This window comes from Bidens hawaiensis, unplaced genomic scaffold (assembly GCF_021521415.1).
Source record: "Bidens hawaiensis isolate Kalapana, Puna unplaced genomic scaffold, B.hawaiensis_p1.1 tig00056689_1, whole genome shotgun sequence".
In the NCBI taxonomy this organism is placed as follows: Eukaryota; Viridiplantae; Streptophyta; class Magnoliopsida; order Asterales; family Asteraceae; genus Bidens; species Bidens hawaiensis.
This window is the reverse complement of record NW_027500201.1, coordinates 11,521-28,734: the sequence shown is the minus strand read 5'-3', so window position 1 is coordinate 28,734 and position 17,214 is coordinate 11,521. Positions and strand designations below refer to the sequence as shown.

Below are 17,214 nucleotides of genomic sequence, written 5' to 3'. Positions count from 1 at the left end.
CAGTACCTTTATCTGAACTACCCATGCCTTTTTACTGTTCGCTGACAGCTTTATCTTGCCCCCTGCAGCTGCCATATCTTTTGATATCTTTTGCTTTTGGAATCTTTTGCTTTTTGAGATCTTTTCCCCTTTTCTAGGATTGTGTTCCCTAGGGTTTCTCTATAAATAATAGCATTATTTTTCCTAACACATCACACACAAACACTTAATCTCTCCTGTTCTCTTGCTCCTTGCTCTCTGCCGTCTTCCTCTCTGCCTCCGTCGTCCTTCCTGTTCTTCCTGCTTTTCCGGTAATATATATTATAATTTACTTATTAATGATGCTAACTTATAATCAAGACTTAAAACAAATCATTAAAACAATAATCTTATTTATAGGTTAACTTGTGCTTGTTTAAAGTTGGTTCTTGCTTTATCTATCACCGCATCGTTTATCATGTGAGTTATCTCGTATCTAATCCCTTTTTATTTTAAATGCTTTGGGATGTTCATGTGTTCATACAAAACTTGAGTCTTAAACTTGTTTATGAACTTTAGTCGCGCAGTATCCCATGTGTTGAGGACGTTTACTTGGCTGTTTATTTGTATGTGTGTATCATTAACCGCTTTGTTCGGCCTATTCCGCAGTTCCGTTGGTACCATTAGTTGAACACGGGAGACCTATCGTTTACGGTTTTCTTTGTTTACACTTGCACAGATGTTTTCTCGTTTTTATGCTCAATTGGGAGCATGGATTGAACTATGATCTATGAACTATCTTAGGCTTGATCACAATCTGATTACACCCTTGTTAAACTCTAGACATACACGTGTTGCGCGCAGATTTACTGTGATTATCTATGATTATCTATTAAACTTGATTTCTCACCAACACGCAAGTGTTTGACGTTTATTTTAACACATGTTCAGGTTTGCAGTAGCTGTTTTGGAGCTTGTGGACACGTAGGACGTTTTTTTTTACTTTTGGACCTAGAATTAAAATGTATCAAGACAAGTTAATGTTGTTTGAATGTTATAATTTATAATATATTGATTTATGTTTGATTTATGTTCTTTATTTTCCCCGCTGCGCGTGCGCGATAAAATGTGTATTAATAAATATTGACACCAATAGTGTCGCGAGTAATGAAGCAATATGTGGCGCCCCGATGTATAATCCGCCTTTGGTCGGGGTGTTACAGCTATCGGCCTGTTATTGACCCTACAGGTACGTAGGGTTCTTTTTCCCTTATATATTTTTATCATCTTTTCCTAACTGCCTTTGTTTCTTTTGCAGTGTCGGATTCCAATGAAGTGTATGTTCCAAGATGGAACATACGCCGAGGAACAACCCTTCGCACCCCTGTGGAGTGCGTGGACTGGGCTCGCCACGCTGCTCCTCATGGTGCGTTGGGGGAAGCCATGGCTAGCTACCAAGAGGGTAGGCTAACCAATGAGCTTCGGGTTCTCCAGGCCCGGACGCAGCCCCGCGTCGAGCTGCTTTGTCGTGAAAACGACAAGTTAAAAGCAGCGCGCGCCAAAGATGTATCTGAAGCGCGGGCTCTTCGGGAGGAGAACCGGCAGTTGGCCGCTGCCGCAGCCGAGAAGGAGAAGGCATTCAAGGCCCTCGAGGTTGAAGTCCAGGCGCGACTCGAGGCCCTCTCCAAGGCTGCCCAAGCTGTGAATGAACAGCTTCGGCTGGCCAAGGAGACTGCGCGAAACTCAACTGAGAGGGCTGCCAAGGCTGAAGCTGTTGCTGAGCCACTTCGCGAAGAGAATGAGCAGCTTAAATGTAAATTAAAGGCTCTTCAGCATGCTCATGACGCCTTGGCAATGGAAGATGCCAAGAAGCTGCAGGAGATCCTTGACCAGAGGGGGGTGCTTGACCGCACTGAAAGGAAACTCAAAAGCGTCGAAGAAGCTGCCGCCAAGGAAGTTCAACTTGCCAACCTTGATAAAAGCGGAGCCGAACGTGCTTACAAAGAAAGTCAAGCTACCCTCCAATGGCTGCTTCGAGAAGCGTTGCCTCAGGTATCCTCTTTTTTTTTCTTCTCTTTCTACTTGTAATTAGAAAATGTTCTAACTTGTAATTTTCTTTTGTAGGTTGTGCGTCGGGTCCTTTCAGAGACCTCTTACGACGATGCAATGAGCGCAGCCCTCAACGCTTCTCATGAGGATGGGGAGAAGACTGGCTTCCTGCTTGGTCTAGGGTTTGCTGAGAGAGGCTTTCCGCCCTCCAACTTCCCTTTATTCAATGTTAACACTGCAGCTGCTTATGACCAAGCAGTGAACCAGTACGCTGCCTTCCCGCATCCGGTGGTGGAGAAGGTGAATGAAGCTGCTGCTGCTGATGATGGGCTAAACATCCTTAAGACTTTCCTTGGACAGCCGCGCTCTGACGGTGCTGGTCCAAGCGGAGGTGGTCCTGAAGCCTGATCCTGAAGATCCCTTCCCACTGCTAGGATAGACTTAGCTTTGTATAGATTTCTTTTAGGCGGGTAGTTGCCCGGCCACTGTTGTAATATATCATTGAAATATACGATTGTTATTCCTTTCATTGGATTCTTTGCTTTATAAACTTATGACTTGCATACTTAGTTTAAATTAGCAATTTTCCAAGTGTTTAGAATAAGTTAACCTGTGAACGTGGTTGATGATGGGTTAGAGTTTTGCTTCCTCCTTCGTGATTGTGCGGGTATAACCGTCACTTGCACTTGGTAGGATGGCTGAACTTTTGCCTTCATCTGACCGCGTGTAGGTTTTTCTTATCCTTTTTTAAGTGTTCATAAGTTAACCTTTTAACGTGGTAGATGGTAAGTTAAGTTTGGCTTCCTTGTTTGTGATTGTGCGGGTAAGACCGTCACTTGCACTTACAAGGATGGCTAAACTATACCTACATCTGACCTGCGTGTAGGTTTTCCTTAGAACTTTTTAACATTTTGGCGTTGTGTTTATGCGGGTATTGCCGCCTTCCACACGCAACTACTTCTTCCCGTAAGGGAAGTTCATAGGTTACAAGCTATCAATACATCATGAAAGGAGAATCATTTCCATTAGAAGTGGCTCTAGGCCTTTTCTTTACAAGTTGGAATTGATCTACATATAACATTTGCGTAATTGAGCTCCATTCCATGTTCTAGGGATGGGAGTGCCATCGAGCCTTTCGAGCCGGTATGCGCCCTTTCCCAGAACTTCTTTGATAACGTATGGCCCTTCCCAAATCGGGGCCAACTTTCCTGGGCGTTGTTGGTTCGAAGCCTCGTTGTTACGCAGTATGTAGTCTCCTTCATTGAAATTGCAGAGTTTTACCCGCGTGTTGTAGTATTTTTGCATTTGTCGTTTGTAGTTTTCTTCACGCACGGCGGCTAAGTCTCTGCGCTCTTCGGTTAGCATAAGGTCTAACCGTCTTTCCGCATCATTGTCTTCTGGTTGGATTAAGACCCTTGGTGAGGGTAGACCGATTTCGACTGGGATCATGGCTTCAGTGCCATAAGTGAGACTGAACGGGGTTTCTCCCGTACTGGTCTTCTTCAGCGTTCTGTTTGCCCAAAGGACGTGTGGAAGCTCGTCCACCCAACCGGATCTATGTTCCAAGAGTCTTCTCTTTATGCCTTCGACGATGCTCTTATTTGCTCTTTCCACCTCACCGTTACCTTGCGGGTGTGCCACTGAGGTAAAGGTGTGGGTGATTTGAAGTTCTTTCAGCCACTGCTGTAGCTTCTTGTCAGCAAAGTTGGTGCCATTATCGCTTACCAAATTCTGTGGAAGCCCAAAACGACAAATAATAAATTCCCAAATGAATTTTTTGATATGCTTTGCGGTTGTTTGGGCTAAAGGTTTCGCTTCTATCCATTTGGTGAAGTAGTCAATGGCTACCACTAGGAACTGAACATTCCCAGCTGCTGTAGGAAATGGGCCTGTCACGTCAATGGCCCACTTCTGAAATGGCCACGAGGAAGTGACAGGAACAAGTTCATTTTTCGGGCGATGCGTGTTGGGTGCGTAAAGCTGGCAAGATCTGCATTTTCTGATGTATGCCAACGCGTCCATATGCATCCCCGGCCAGAAGTATCCCGCGTTGTTTAGCTTGGCTACCACAGCGCGGGGGCCTGCGTGTACTCCACAGATGCCTTCGTGAACCTCCCTTAGGAGGTAGTCAGCATCTTGGTTGTCCACGCATCTTAACAATGGGCCAAGAAAGTTACGTCTGTAAAGGGTGTCATTGACCAGCTGATAATTCAGTGCTTTACAGCGTAGTTTTCTTGCCTGTGACTTTGACTCTGGTAACGTTCCTGCTTCAAGGTATTTTATTATTGGGGTCATCCATGTTTCTGTACCGGTTTGGATGACACAAATTTCCTTGTGCGGGACTGATGGTGTTTCGAGGAGTTCAACGCGGATGTCCTTTCCCAAGTGGGTGAAGGCCAGTGATGCAAGCTTGCTTAACGCATCCGCAGATTTGTTTTCGCTGCGCTTGACGTGTATCACTTTACAATCATTAAAATCGCGCATGATGGCTTTGGCCTGGGCAAGGTACAGGGCCATTGTGTCGTTCACAGCCGTGTACGTCCCGTTTATTTGGTTTGCCACTAGCATGGAATCTACATGGGCTTCCAAATTTTTTACACCCATTTTACGCGCAATCCTCAATCCGGCCAGGAATGCTTCATATTCAGCTTCGTTATTCGTACTTGGAAAATCCAGCCGAATAGCATAAGTATATTCCTGGCCTGCTGGATTTGTTAATTTTAACCCTGCGCCTGAACCCTCGTTACTAGCTGCTCCATCAGTGTAGAGTCGCCAGACCTCATTGATTTCGTGTGCTGGGGAGGGTTGAACCTCCTCCTGACACTCTTTCTCCCGTGAAGCGGGGACTTCTGCAATAAAATCAGCCAGGACCTGGCCTTTAATGGCTGGTCTCGGCTTGTATTGAATCGCATATTCTCCCAATTCAATTGCCCATTTGGCTAGACGTCCCGATAACTCGGGTTTGCCTAGAACATTTGAGAGTTTGAAGTTGGTGAGAATAGTGATTGGGTGACCCTGGAAATATCGTCTCAACCTGCGTGAAGCGTGTATAAGTGCCAAGACTAGTTTTTCCAGGGTAGAGTACCGGGTTTCCGCGTCTGCCAGCACGCGGCTAACATAATAGATTGGCATCTGGATGCCTTTTCGTTCTACAAGCAGGACTGCCCCGGTTGCTCTATCTGTTGCGGAGAGGTATAGGATTAACTCCTCCCCCGCTTGTGGTGCTGTGAGTGTTGGGAGTTCGATCAGGCGTGATCGAATCTCCTGAAAAGCTGCTTCCGCTTCTGGTGTCCAGCGGAAGTGCGTTTTCTTTAAACAATTTCTTAGCGTTGACACAAAAGGGAACGATCTATCCGCATGGTTTGCCAAAAAGCGGTTAAGCGCGACTAGTCGTCCATTCAGTGTTTGAGCCTGTTTTATGGTGGTAGGTGATTCCATTTTGACAATGGCTTCGACCTTTTCAGGGTTCGCTCTGAAGCCATCTTTAGTAATAATGACTCCCAAGAACTTCCCTTCTTCCACCCCCAAATGAACACTTGCTCGGGTTGAGCTTCATGTTTATCTTTCTGAGCGTGTTGAAAGTTTCGTCAATGTCTTTCAACATCGCCTCTGGCTCGGGGCTTTTGATAACCAAATCATCCATATAGACTTCCAAGTTTCTCCCAATTTGGGCGTGAAACTCTTTGTCCATTAGTCGTTGGTACGTGGACCCCGCGTTCTTAAGTCCGAATGGCATCATTTTATAACAAAATGTGCCATCGGGCGTCCGAAAGGCGGTTTTGTCCTGGTCATCTACAGCCATGTGGATTTGATGGTACCCCTTATACGCATCCAAGAAGCATTTAAGGCGAAATGGTGCCACCGAATCCACCTTGAGATCAATTTCTGGCAACGGATAACAATCTTTGGGGCATGCTTTATTCAAATCTTTGAAATCTATGCACATGCGCCATTGTTTGTTATTCTTCGGTACCATTACGGGATTTGCAACCCATGTTTGATATTTGCTAACGCGCACGATGCCCGCGTCAAGGAGTTCCTTGACTTGGGTTCTGCACGCGTTGGTTTGCTCGGGCCCCATTACTCTGCGCTTTTGTACGATCGGCGTAACGGCCGGATCGCATTTGAGCTTATGCTCTGCCTTACTCCGGGGTACACCAGTCATGTCGGCTGGTGTCCACGCGAAGATGTCTGCGTTTCGCTGCAGTAAGCGCTTGAGTAAGGTGCGTGTTGGATCAACAATTGTCGGGCCAATGGTAACGGCCTGATCGGGATATTTCCCATTGAATGCCCACTTTTCAGGTTCAGTGATGGTTTGTTTGGCCATCTTCGGTTTGGGTTTAGAGGAGACGGATGCGATGCATACCTGGGGAATGCCCGTGATCATCGCTACGCCTTCAGTTGTTGGCCATCCCATCATGCCGTGGACTGAGGATACCACGGCGTTGAATCTTGCCATCCCGTCTCTCCCGAATAGGATGTCATACGTATGATGTGGTTTTTTCATTACAACAAAATCCACATCCTCCGTGCGTGAATAATTCCCATCGGTGAGAGTGACGGGGAAAGATAGGGTGCCCAAGGGAGTGTTCATGCTGCCGTCAAACCCTTCCATTGAAGCGTAGACCGTCTCCAGGCGTTCCTTGTCTTCATCGTCTAGCTTGTCGAAGAACTGCCTGTACATCACTGTCGACGATGCGCCATTGTCAACGAGGGTGCGGGAGGTGATGTAGTGCCCCAGCTGGCTTTTAATGACAATGGGGCCTTCTTTGTTTGGGCCTCCCGGCACTCGCGGGAAGCGCACTTCTGCTTCCTTCCATGCGCATGGTTCGGTCATCGGTCTCTTTCTTCCTCTGACCTTACCATGGACCATGTTGATGCTGATGTCGACGGGCTTTCGTCCGTTACCCCTGTACCTGTTGTCGTTCCTTCCTCCCTTCTTGATAGATGCCACGAGGTGTGCGAGCCTCCCATCCTTGACGAATGTCTCGACGATGTCCCTCAAGGATGTGCACTCCTCAGTGCTATGGCCCTTTGTCCCATGGAAGTCACAAGACTTGCTTTGATCCGCATTGGGTTTCTGTCGGATCGCTGGGGCTTTTGGCCATGGCAGTTTTTCCGTGGCAAATATCTCCGTGACGCTCTTGGTGAGTGGCGTCCAACGGTTTTTCCGGTTCGAAGGGTGCGTGTTGTCCCTTCCGCCAACCAGAGGGCGAGAGCTTGAGGGGGTGTCAAAGTTTATCCTTGACTGCCAAATACCTTGCCGCCTCTTTTTGTTTAGCCGGGCGGTTCTCACATTGTTCTCCCTTGTCCTCTGTGTGTAGAGGTTTGTATTCTGGGGGAGATCTCTTCCCAGCTGTTTCTCCGTTTCGGCAAAGCGTTTGGCTGCCGTCATTATGGCATCCCATGTGGATGGCATGCCGTCTTTACCTGTCAGAGTGCGGATAAGTTCTGGGTACTCAGCGCCCTGAATGAAAGCGGCGCGAACGAGGTCTTCGCTGATGTTGCCCAGACTCAGCTTCTTGGAGTTGAAGCGGGTGATGAAGTCCAGTAAGGATTCATCCTCTTCTCTCACACAGTTGAGGATCGTCCACTGCTCCTCAGTGTGCTTCCTCTGTTGACTAAACTGTTGACTGAACTTGTTCTGGAAGTCTGCCCAGTCATAAATGTGGTGGACCGGTAAACGGTCGAACCATGCTCTGGCTGCTCCTACCAGAGTCATCTGGAACATGTAGCACCACGTGGGTTCCGTCCAGTTACTGACGGTTGCCCCCGCAATGAACCTGTTCAGATGGTCATCTGGGTCGGATAGACCATCGTATGTGCCAATGTTGGACATTTGTTTGGCACTCCTCGGGGCGATTGCTTCGGCAATGTCCCTTGCAAATTTTGACCTTCCTGCGTTTGTGGCAGTATGTCTAAAGGCCTTGGAGAAGTCACGCGAGCTTTTTTCCGTGACTGGTTGGAATGCTTCCCCAAAATTCCTTTTTGGCTGGGGATCCGTTTCCTTACGCTTCCCTTTCGCCCTATGGCGAGGGTTCGCGTCGGTGTCGGAGTCTTCCCTCTCGTCGTCTGAGTACTCGTACTCACTACTCATGTTGAGGTGCTGGCGAGTACTACCGAATTCCTCAGCTTGTTGGACTGAACGCAAGCGTTCGTCCAACTCAGCCTGAAATTCTCTTTGACGTGCCTCGGCCCATGCCTTCACTTGATCAAGTGTTTGGCGAGGGGCTCGAGTTCGTTTTTCCAGCTGGGCATCAGTGAATCCCAGTGGAATATTTACTCCACTTGCCCCTACATGAGTGACTGGGGTAGTGTTCGTAAAATGTACTTCACTTGCCCCAGCTTGGGTGGCTGGGGTAGTGTTTGTAAACATTGTGTTGCCGGTGTTTACCCCAGTGGCTGGGGTTGTGGTTACCGGAATTTCTCTAGTCATCTTGGAAGTTTTGAAAAACTGGAGAAAGATGTAGTTCTAGCTTTATGCACGGATGGCGCTAATGAAGAAACACTAAGTGACCCCGGGCAGATTATGGGTAATCTGGGGGCTAAGTAATGTTTCCCTCGAAGGTTAGGTCCAGCAGAGTAAGTTGTACTTCAGGGAACCTGCAAAACAGACACCGTGAGCTCGTCACTGAGAAGGGGGGGGGTTCCTCCTTGTGACCACCCTCCGGCGTGAGAATCAGTCTATATTGCTCTTTAAATATAAAAGTATATGAATACTATTAGAGCAATTATCAAGTAAGTTATACGAGATAGTAGATGATGAAATGATAATACCATTTGCTGTCTTTTATAGCCGAAGGTGGGTTTCCAAGGGGTTTAGCCGGCCCAACACGCTACCAACTGTAACCTATGCACGTGCCCTACCTGTGAGTGGTGGATAGGTAGCGGCTGACACAGAGCAGGCGTGCCGTGCACTCTTCGTCTTCTACCAACTGCAGGCTAGGCACGTGGTCTGGCAGGAGTTGGTGGGCAGGCGGCGGCTATTGGTCACAGTGCTGTGGCGTGCTGTCTGCCACGCTGCTGTCAGTGAGCTGTCGCATTCTTGGTCAGATCTTTTGTCTTTACCTCGTCAGGTATCACGCAAAAGATCCTCCATACGGACTGGCCCATTTTGGCGGGAGTTTTCCCCCTCCCGCCTTTGCTCATTCTTTCAGGTGACACTGAATATTTGTAAGTGTTAAGCCTTATGCGTGTAGCTATGCTGTGCGGGTAGCCTTCCCTGATGGCTTGTATCCGCAACTGCGGGAACAGGCGGGTTACTTTACCATTGGGAGGCTTTTCCCTGCGTATGCAGCTTGCATACTGCGCGTAGGCTTCTCTGAGCATGGTGGGTCCTGCGGGAGTAGATGGTCTTTGCGCAGACATCCCTGTTCAAGGTGAGTCATGCGGGACCAACTGAGCCCTGCTGGGACCTACCTCTTCACACACATTTCTAGGATTTTTAATGCCAGACTGATTTGAATTAAATGTATTAACTCTTACTATGAATAGCAAAGCTTGAACATTTTGTGACCATGTTGATAAATAAATAACATTTCCAATCAAAAGACAGAATATGGTGACCTTGCCCGCCCACCAATGAAGAAACCTGCAAATGAGAGAACCTCTGGCTCGACACAAAATAGATTGCACTAGACAAGACTCTAATTCACTACCTTTCTTAAGGAATGTCATAGAGCTACCGTTAAATCAGTTGGCTTTTGATAATGTATTATTGTCAGATATATTGAAGAATATGTATAAAACATAAAAAAATTGAAACGTCACACAATGTATCCGACACCATACCACCCCCCCCCCCCCCCCCGGTTCTTCTGCCATACACAAACCACACAATGTGACATTTGCGGCTATCATGCCCAACATCACCTAACAAGCTAACACTTATCTTTTATGGGAAGAGTGTAAGGAGCAAGATGAAAGAGACAAATCTGAACAAGTAAACAATGAGATTGCAAAATGGCTTTCACATTTCATATTTATTATAGGTATTATGGGATGGGTAAGTAAAAATAACAAATAATCTAAGTTGGTTGTGGCTTAATAGTAGAACACTCACTTTACAATTAAGAGGTAGGGAGATCAAATCTCACTATCACCAACTTATATAGCAGATATGAGGGATGACCCTGGCTTGCCAGGGTTCGAGTCCTGATCTCACCCGGTTTTACCGGCTCCTCGTTGTCGTGCCGTTTGGCGGGCGTGGGGGTCGGGTTTTATCCGGTGAATCCCTCAACAGGTGGACCGCTAGGGGCTCCGTCCGTCCGGACTAGTGGCCGGCTCGGGCTACCTTTAGCCAATGGGGACCGCGTACGGGGTACCCGACGTTACTTAGTTGGTCATTAAAAAAAATAGCAAATAATCATTAGGTAAAGTGAGGTGGAGTGAAAAGATTATTCTTGTGAAAAGATTATTATATTATTAATTAATAATTTAAAAAATCAAACAAACAAGCATTCACACTCTCTACCTATATGGCGGAGTGGTGTTCACGCAAATTTCAAAATTGAGGGTGTTGGGGTTATACGAACAAACATGGCTCTCTGGCGGTGGCCTTTCACGCCCTTCAACGAATAGTCTTAACAGTCTTTCATCATTAATATCTACACTTGATCTAGGTTAATATCTATCCGTTAGGCTATGTGTAGTGGAGGGGCTATAATTTGGGGCGTTTTGTGCCGTGATGAGAATTTGTTTTTGGGGTGTAATGGTGTAGGGGCTACAATAATAATATAATAATGATATATAAATATATATATATATATGTATATGTATATATATACCACACACATATTAATAAAATATTAATATTCTTCAAACCTTTTCAGGCGACAAATAGTCCCCGCCCCCGCCCCATTTCGCCCCAATTTCGCCCAGGGGGCGGTGTTCCACCCTAATTTCGCCCAAATTCGCCCACTTCCTCGCCCACTACGTTTGGCCTTAGAGATGTTATAACTTATAATCTTAGTTTAAACTTTTTATAATTAATCAACTTAAGATATTCTCAAACTCATATTCTATAATATAATCCTTGTGATTTGACTTTCTCTTTGAATGTATGCGCTAAACACCAAATTAGCAAAAGTCAATGTGATTATAAGAAACGACAAAGCTTAAAATTGTTTTTATTTGTTTTCGTAGACAGCCCGTGGTTTGATCTAATCGAACCTTAAACTATTAAAATATCTATTATTATTATTAACTATTATTATTAAAATCAAATAGTTGTTGATATTATTATTATTATTATTATTATTATTATATGTGAATTAGATGACTTTAACATGTGTTGACTGCATGAAATGATTAGATGAACATTTGCTTACAACTCTTTTTTGGTTTTCGTTAAATAAATGGATTAAGGTAGTCAACTTTAATGTATTACACTTTCAAGTAAAAATTTTCTAGTTATTCACATGTTGGTACATGGGTGGTACAGTAAGGCCATGAGGTATACTCTAACCTTTATATAGGTTAAAATGACATGTCACTTTAAAGACGGATTAACCCACTCCCCACTTATGTTAAAGTGTGTTAAAAAGCTCCATGTGTTATGCTTTTAACGAGTTAAAATGAACAATATATATTAATTACTAATTGATTTGTTGTTTTAATTATGTATTAATAGGAGAGAGATGAAGTTAAATGAGTTAAACCACTTCCTTTGGATGACATGGAGTTAAAAGGAATAATTTAATGATGTGGAGCTTATGTATAGTTAAGAAGTGTTAGAGTATACCTCATGGCCTAAGTGGTGCCGTGGTCATCAAATATGATCGATTTTATTTCAGCTGATTTAAATCAATCTGTTTTTCTTTATTTTTGTTTATTAACTTTTATTTTCGAACAACAAATTTTTACCCTTAAATATCATATAATTTTACACTTTGTACAATTTGAACCCACGTCACTTTTGTAGGTAGCAATCATTATACCACTAGACCATCATGTAAGTGTAACCTTGATAATATTATAAACACATTTTGCTAAGAACTAATTATTACAACTTTAATTAAAAATGGTTAAATTAGTAACTTCTAATTGTGTTGTATGAGTAATTTTTTAAATAAAATATTGTGTTGTACCATAATCATACTTTTTATTTTTCCTAAATGTATTACTTTGTTTACCTTTTATTTTGCAACTAATTTCAGAATTTGTAAATAAATAAAATTATCAGCCATAGCGGCCCACACCACACAAATTGGTTTTATATAGGCCAGTGATTACTCTAATGGTGGGTTAATCCATGATGGCCCAGGCTTGTCCATATTTTGACCAGACTCTATTTATTATACAATAGGTTACGCGCTACAACGATACCGTCCTGTGTAAGTTTCTTTTTCATGGTTTTTGATTAATGTAAAACACGTGTTAATATTCTTTTAGACATATCTTTCATGTTGAAATAGCCGAGTATGAGTACCGTGCCGTACCAAATCATACCAAAATCGACGAAAACCCCCGTTGTGCAACATGGATGATTTACTAACTATACTTACAAAACCACTGTCATCATAATTAACAAGCTAAATTGGATAATCTTAAGACTGCCACTAGATTTCTTTCCCTTCAAAATAATTACACCATAATATACTAACTTAATGATAGCTAAAGATTTACAACCTAACCATAATAACTACCTCATATTCTTCAAGGTGAGTATGACACCTTTTGAGAAGGAACAACACCAACATGATACATAATAAGTTGATTAACTGCTTCCACCACCAGCTGCCTCAACTGAAAATGTTGACCAATAGTTGACTTATCAACCCCTTCTAAAGTTGTCAAAACCCTTGCCTTCACAAGTGCCTCACTATTTCCATCATGCATTGCAAGATAACACAATAACACCAAAGCATGATGTTGTGTTCTATCATCCCCTCTCAATAATCTCATTAAAGGAGTCACACCATCGAATTCAATAATCGTTTTCGAATGCTCCTGACAAAGAAAATTATCAGGTGACACGAATTTCCCCAACGCTATTGCGGATTCCGTCACCACGTCAGGGTTTTGGTCACTAAGTTGTTTGACCAACGGGTCAATCACCCAAGTTTCCCTAGCTGGGAAAGTCCTGGCAAGTGACCCAATTGATCTGATAGCTGGAATCTTGATTCCAGCTATCTCAGAGTGGTGGATCAACTTTAATAGTTGATCCACTACTGCTTTTGCAGCCGGGGAGATAGTCCTGAAAGCCGATCGTCTCAGGTCAGGATTTAACTCTGCGGCTGCTGCTATGTCCATCACATTCATCAAACAGTTGGTTTGCAGCTCACCAGTTTCGGTTTCTATAAGCTTAGCTAGCACTAATAACCCTTTAGTGTCGGTTAATATCCTACAATTTGCAAGATTACCTCTAGAAAGCATCCATAACGCCCTAGCACATATTGTTTTAAGTTCAATTTTCAATTCAGACGGTTCATTTTCCCTCTCTTTCCTATTAATTGACCACGTCGTTGCAAAATTGGACACCGAACCATCATTATCAAGTGATAATAGCGTAACAAGAGGTCTAATTGCATTCTCTCTAGCAAACGCCTCTTGCGAACCCTCATCGTTTTCCGCCATTCCCGCAATTAACCTCGCAACCAAAATATGTACCCGAATTGGGGACTTTTGTAACGCTTGTACAATAATTGGAACCCCTAATTCACTAGTGATTAATCTAGCTATATCTTGATTATCCGCAAGGCTAACAAGCACGTTAGCTGCCGCAACTTGGGCTTCTGGTGTTGAAGCTTCCTTCAGAAGCTTCAACAAAGGCGGAAGCCCAAGTTCTTCAGCTATAATTTTCTTGTTCCTATCATTATCAGTCGCTAACGAACTCGACATCAATTTTGACATTCAGCGGAGAAATATAAAGCGTACAAATGTACGACCAAACCCACGCGAGTATCGGATCGTTACTCGCGATGGGAGGTAATGATAAAACGACTCCATAAGAATCAGAATCATCATTTCTTATTCTTCCGGAGTCGTATATGCTAAGCAACCACTTCATGTCGCCTATAGAGGCGTCAAGAAGTGTGAATAGCTTTTTAAAGTCAGCGGCGCCTACGTGAACAAATACTAGGCGCCGCTGACATTTCCGTACCAGGGTTAAGGTACAGGTAAGGTTCCGTGTGACGTCAGTGAAGACGCGGCGGACCGGGCGGTCGTAGAAGGAGGAAGTGGGGTTAATAATCCGGACGAAGGAGCGGAGCATGTTGGAAAGATGGACAACGAGTTTGTTAAGTTCTAAGCACTCGAGTTTGTGGGATTTGGAGGTGTGTGTTGTGTGATGGATTTGGTCGGATAAGAAGATGGGTAAGGAGAGGATGTGGTTGATGGGTTGGTGGTGGTGGTCTTCGACGGTGGTGAAGTCCATTGGTGGTGGTGGAGTAGAGGCGTGTTGGTCACGGGTAGTGTGATTAGTAAATGTGTGTGTGTGTGAAGTGGTTTGGAGTGTACTTTGGTTTTTTGTTGATGATGATGTGGGATCAATGGAATTTCTAGGAAGTTGTGTGAGTTAAGGATGTTTTGAGGGTAGAAGTGTAAGGCTGAGGGGTGCGGAGCGCGAGAAAGGGCGCAAGAGGCGAGACGGTCGCGCCCCGGGGCGCGAGGACCACACCACCGAGGCGCGAGAGGGGCGCGAAAGGGGCGCGAGCGCGGAAAAAGAGGCAGACGCCAGGGGGTTCGCGGGACAGGTTGAGCGTGAGGGGCATGGGGAATGGTGAAAAAGAGCCGTTTGAAAGTATAAATGAGCCGTTGGCTCTTAATTTTTTAAAAAAAAAAAAATTTCTACTCCTATATATTACCCATTTTATACAACACTTTAACACAATTTCAAAAAACATCAAACTTACCCATTTCTTTATACAACACTTCCTATATATTACCCATTTCTTTCAAACTTTTTTAAAAAAACCTTTACAAAATCCTATATAATACCCCTAAATCAACCCATTTTTACCATATCAAACACAACTTCAATCTCCAAACAACCCATCGTCCCATTTTTTTTTTAAAAATAATGTCGTCGTACTCGTCTGATTCCGACTCCTCCGAAGAGGATGATTTGCTTCTTCATGTAGGGGGAGTTTTGACCGCAGCCGTGGTAAATCTCTTGCAAAATCAAGCCCATCAACCCCGACTCCCGAGGGTTAGAGCACCACCTCGTGATCGTGATCGATCGGGTGCTAACGATACTTTGATGAGGCATTATTTTAGCCCTCAACCGGTATACGCGGAGTCGGATTTTCGAACTCGTTTTCGAATGAGCAGGCAATTGTTCACGCGTATAGCGAGTGATTTAGAGTCACGGTATCCCTTTTTCCAACAAAGGGAGGATGCTAGGGGTCTTCCCGGTTTTACCCCTCTTCAAAAATGCACGGCTGCTATCCGTCAACTAGCGTACGGCATCTCGTCGGACGCTTTGGATGAGTATTTACAGATGTCGAAAAGGGTTGCACGTGAATCCCTTCATTTTTTCTGCCAAGGTAAAAAACATTAATTTTACTTTTTATTAAATATTTATTACATTTTTTAATATATATTGTACGTAGGAGTCATATCGACTTACGCTCGGAGATATCTGCGTAAACCTACAACGTATGACATCCAACGCATATATGAGGTGCACGCAGAAAAACATTGTTTTCCTGGGATGCTAGGTAGCATCGATTGTACGCATGTTGGATGGGCTATGTGTCCAACGGCCTGGCGAGGTCAGTTCCACCGTGGTGATCATGAAGGGCCGACCCTCATACTTGAGGCGGCGGTGTCACAGGATCTTTGGTTTTGGCATGCTTTTTTTGGTGTTGCTGGGTCAAATAACGACCTTAATGTTATCGATCAGTCACATTTGATCAACGACCTTATCGACGGGGTTGAACCACCTCAATCTTTTGTTGCAAATGAAGAACTCTTCAAGTACGGGTACTATCTGGTCGATGGTATTTACAACGAATGGGCTGTGTTAGTTCAAGCTTTTACAGATCCAGTCGCCGACAAACGGAAGTATGTTTGTTTGAACATTTGTGGGCGAGGCGACCAGAGGATCTTGTATTAGATTAGTTTTATTATTAAATATTATTGTTTGTTTAATTTTTAGTATGTTTTTTTTATTATATGAATTTTCAAAAAAATGTGTGTTTTTTTAAATAATTTTTGCGTTTTTTTAATAATACGTTTTTTTACTACATTTAAAAAATAATAAAAAAAAAACCGCTCGCGCCCCCTCTCGCGCCCCTCCACACCATGTCCCGGGGCGCGAGCACCACTACCAACACCCATCTTATCAACTTTCTCTCTCTGCCACACGTCACAATATTATTGGCTGGCGCCCCCACTCGCGCCCCCCACACCCCTCAGCCTAATAGAAATTAGAATTTGTTCCCCATTTTGATTATAAAATAATAAATGGTAACTAAAAGAACTGTTGGGTAATGTAAGTAGGGGTGTTCAATGTTTTATTCAGTTAAGTTACAGACACTTGACTATAGATATAACTGAGTGATCGGTTAATAATCTATTATGAGTTGGTTTCAGTTAATTGTCTAAGTCATTTGTTTGTTTGTTTTTCTCTCTTGTAGTTTAAAATGGTTTGGTAATTGTAATTTAAGTTCACTTATAAATTTTCGTAGCTGAAATATGGTGGTTCATTTATAAATTTTCGTAGCTGAAATATGGTGGAACTGTTTTTAGAATCGGTTCACACCTTATGTTCCTTCTCAATATAAGGTTTATTCTTATTATTAGTAAGCTTCTTATATGAAGATTTTTTTTTAAAATTTTGATTTGCTTTTAATCTTCACACATAATTTATATTGATATTGGTTTGATTTCTAAGAATTGAATTTTTGAATGTTGCTTTCATAAGTTATGAGGAGTTTATTATAATAAAAATTACTAAAAATCTAGGTAAAATTTTTTAGGGTGATTTCTAGAAATCAATTTTGGATACATTATGGAATGTGTATTGGCTGCTGTAAGAAATGATTTCAACTCCAGTATTATAGTTTCATGAATATTTTTTGGTAAGTAAATCATTTTTTTGGGGTCATCTGCATATTCGTTTTCGGTCTAGGGGTATATTGGGAATAGTAGAAAACCATAAATGGTGGCTAACTGTCATGGCTGCAAAATAGTGTAGTTTTCTTTACTTTTAAATGGTATGCGTATTTGTTGTTTACTTTTAAATGGGGAAGTTGACTTTTA

The 17,214-nt window shown here is 43.4% G+C and overlaps 1 protein-coding gene across 1 annotated transcript; it reads right to left on the bottom strand.

The window, feature by feature from the left end:
• Positions 1–12,477: 12,477 nt before the first annotated feature.
• On the bottom strand, positions 12,478–13,848 carry LOC143601543 (uncharacterized). The gene has a single exon (XM_077078930.1). It carries the CDS (start codon positions 13,846–13,848, stop codon positions 12,664–12,666), a length of 1,185 nt encoding a protein of 394 aa, XP_076935045.1. The 3' UTR covers positions 12,478–12,663.
• Between the last annotated feature and the right edge of the window lie 3,366 nt (positions 13,849–17,214).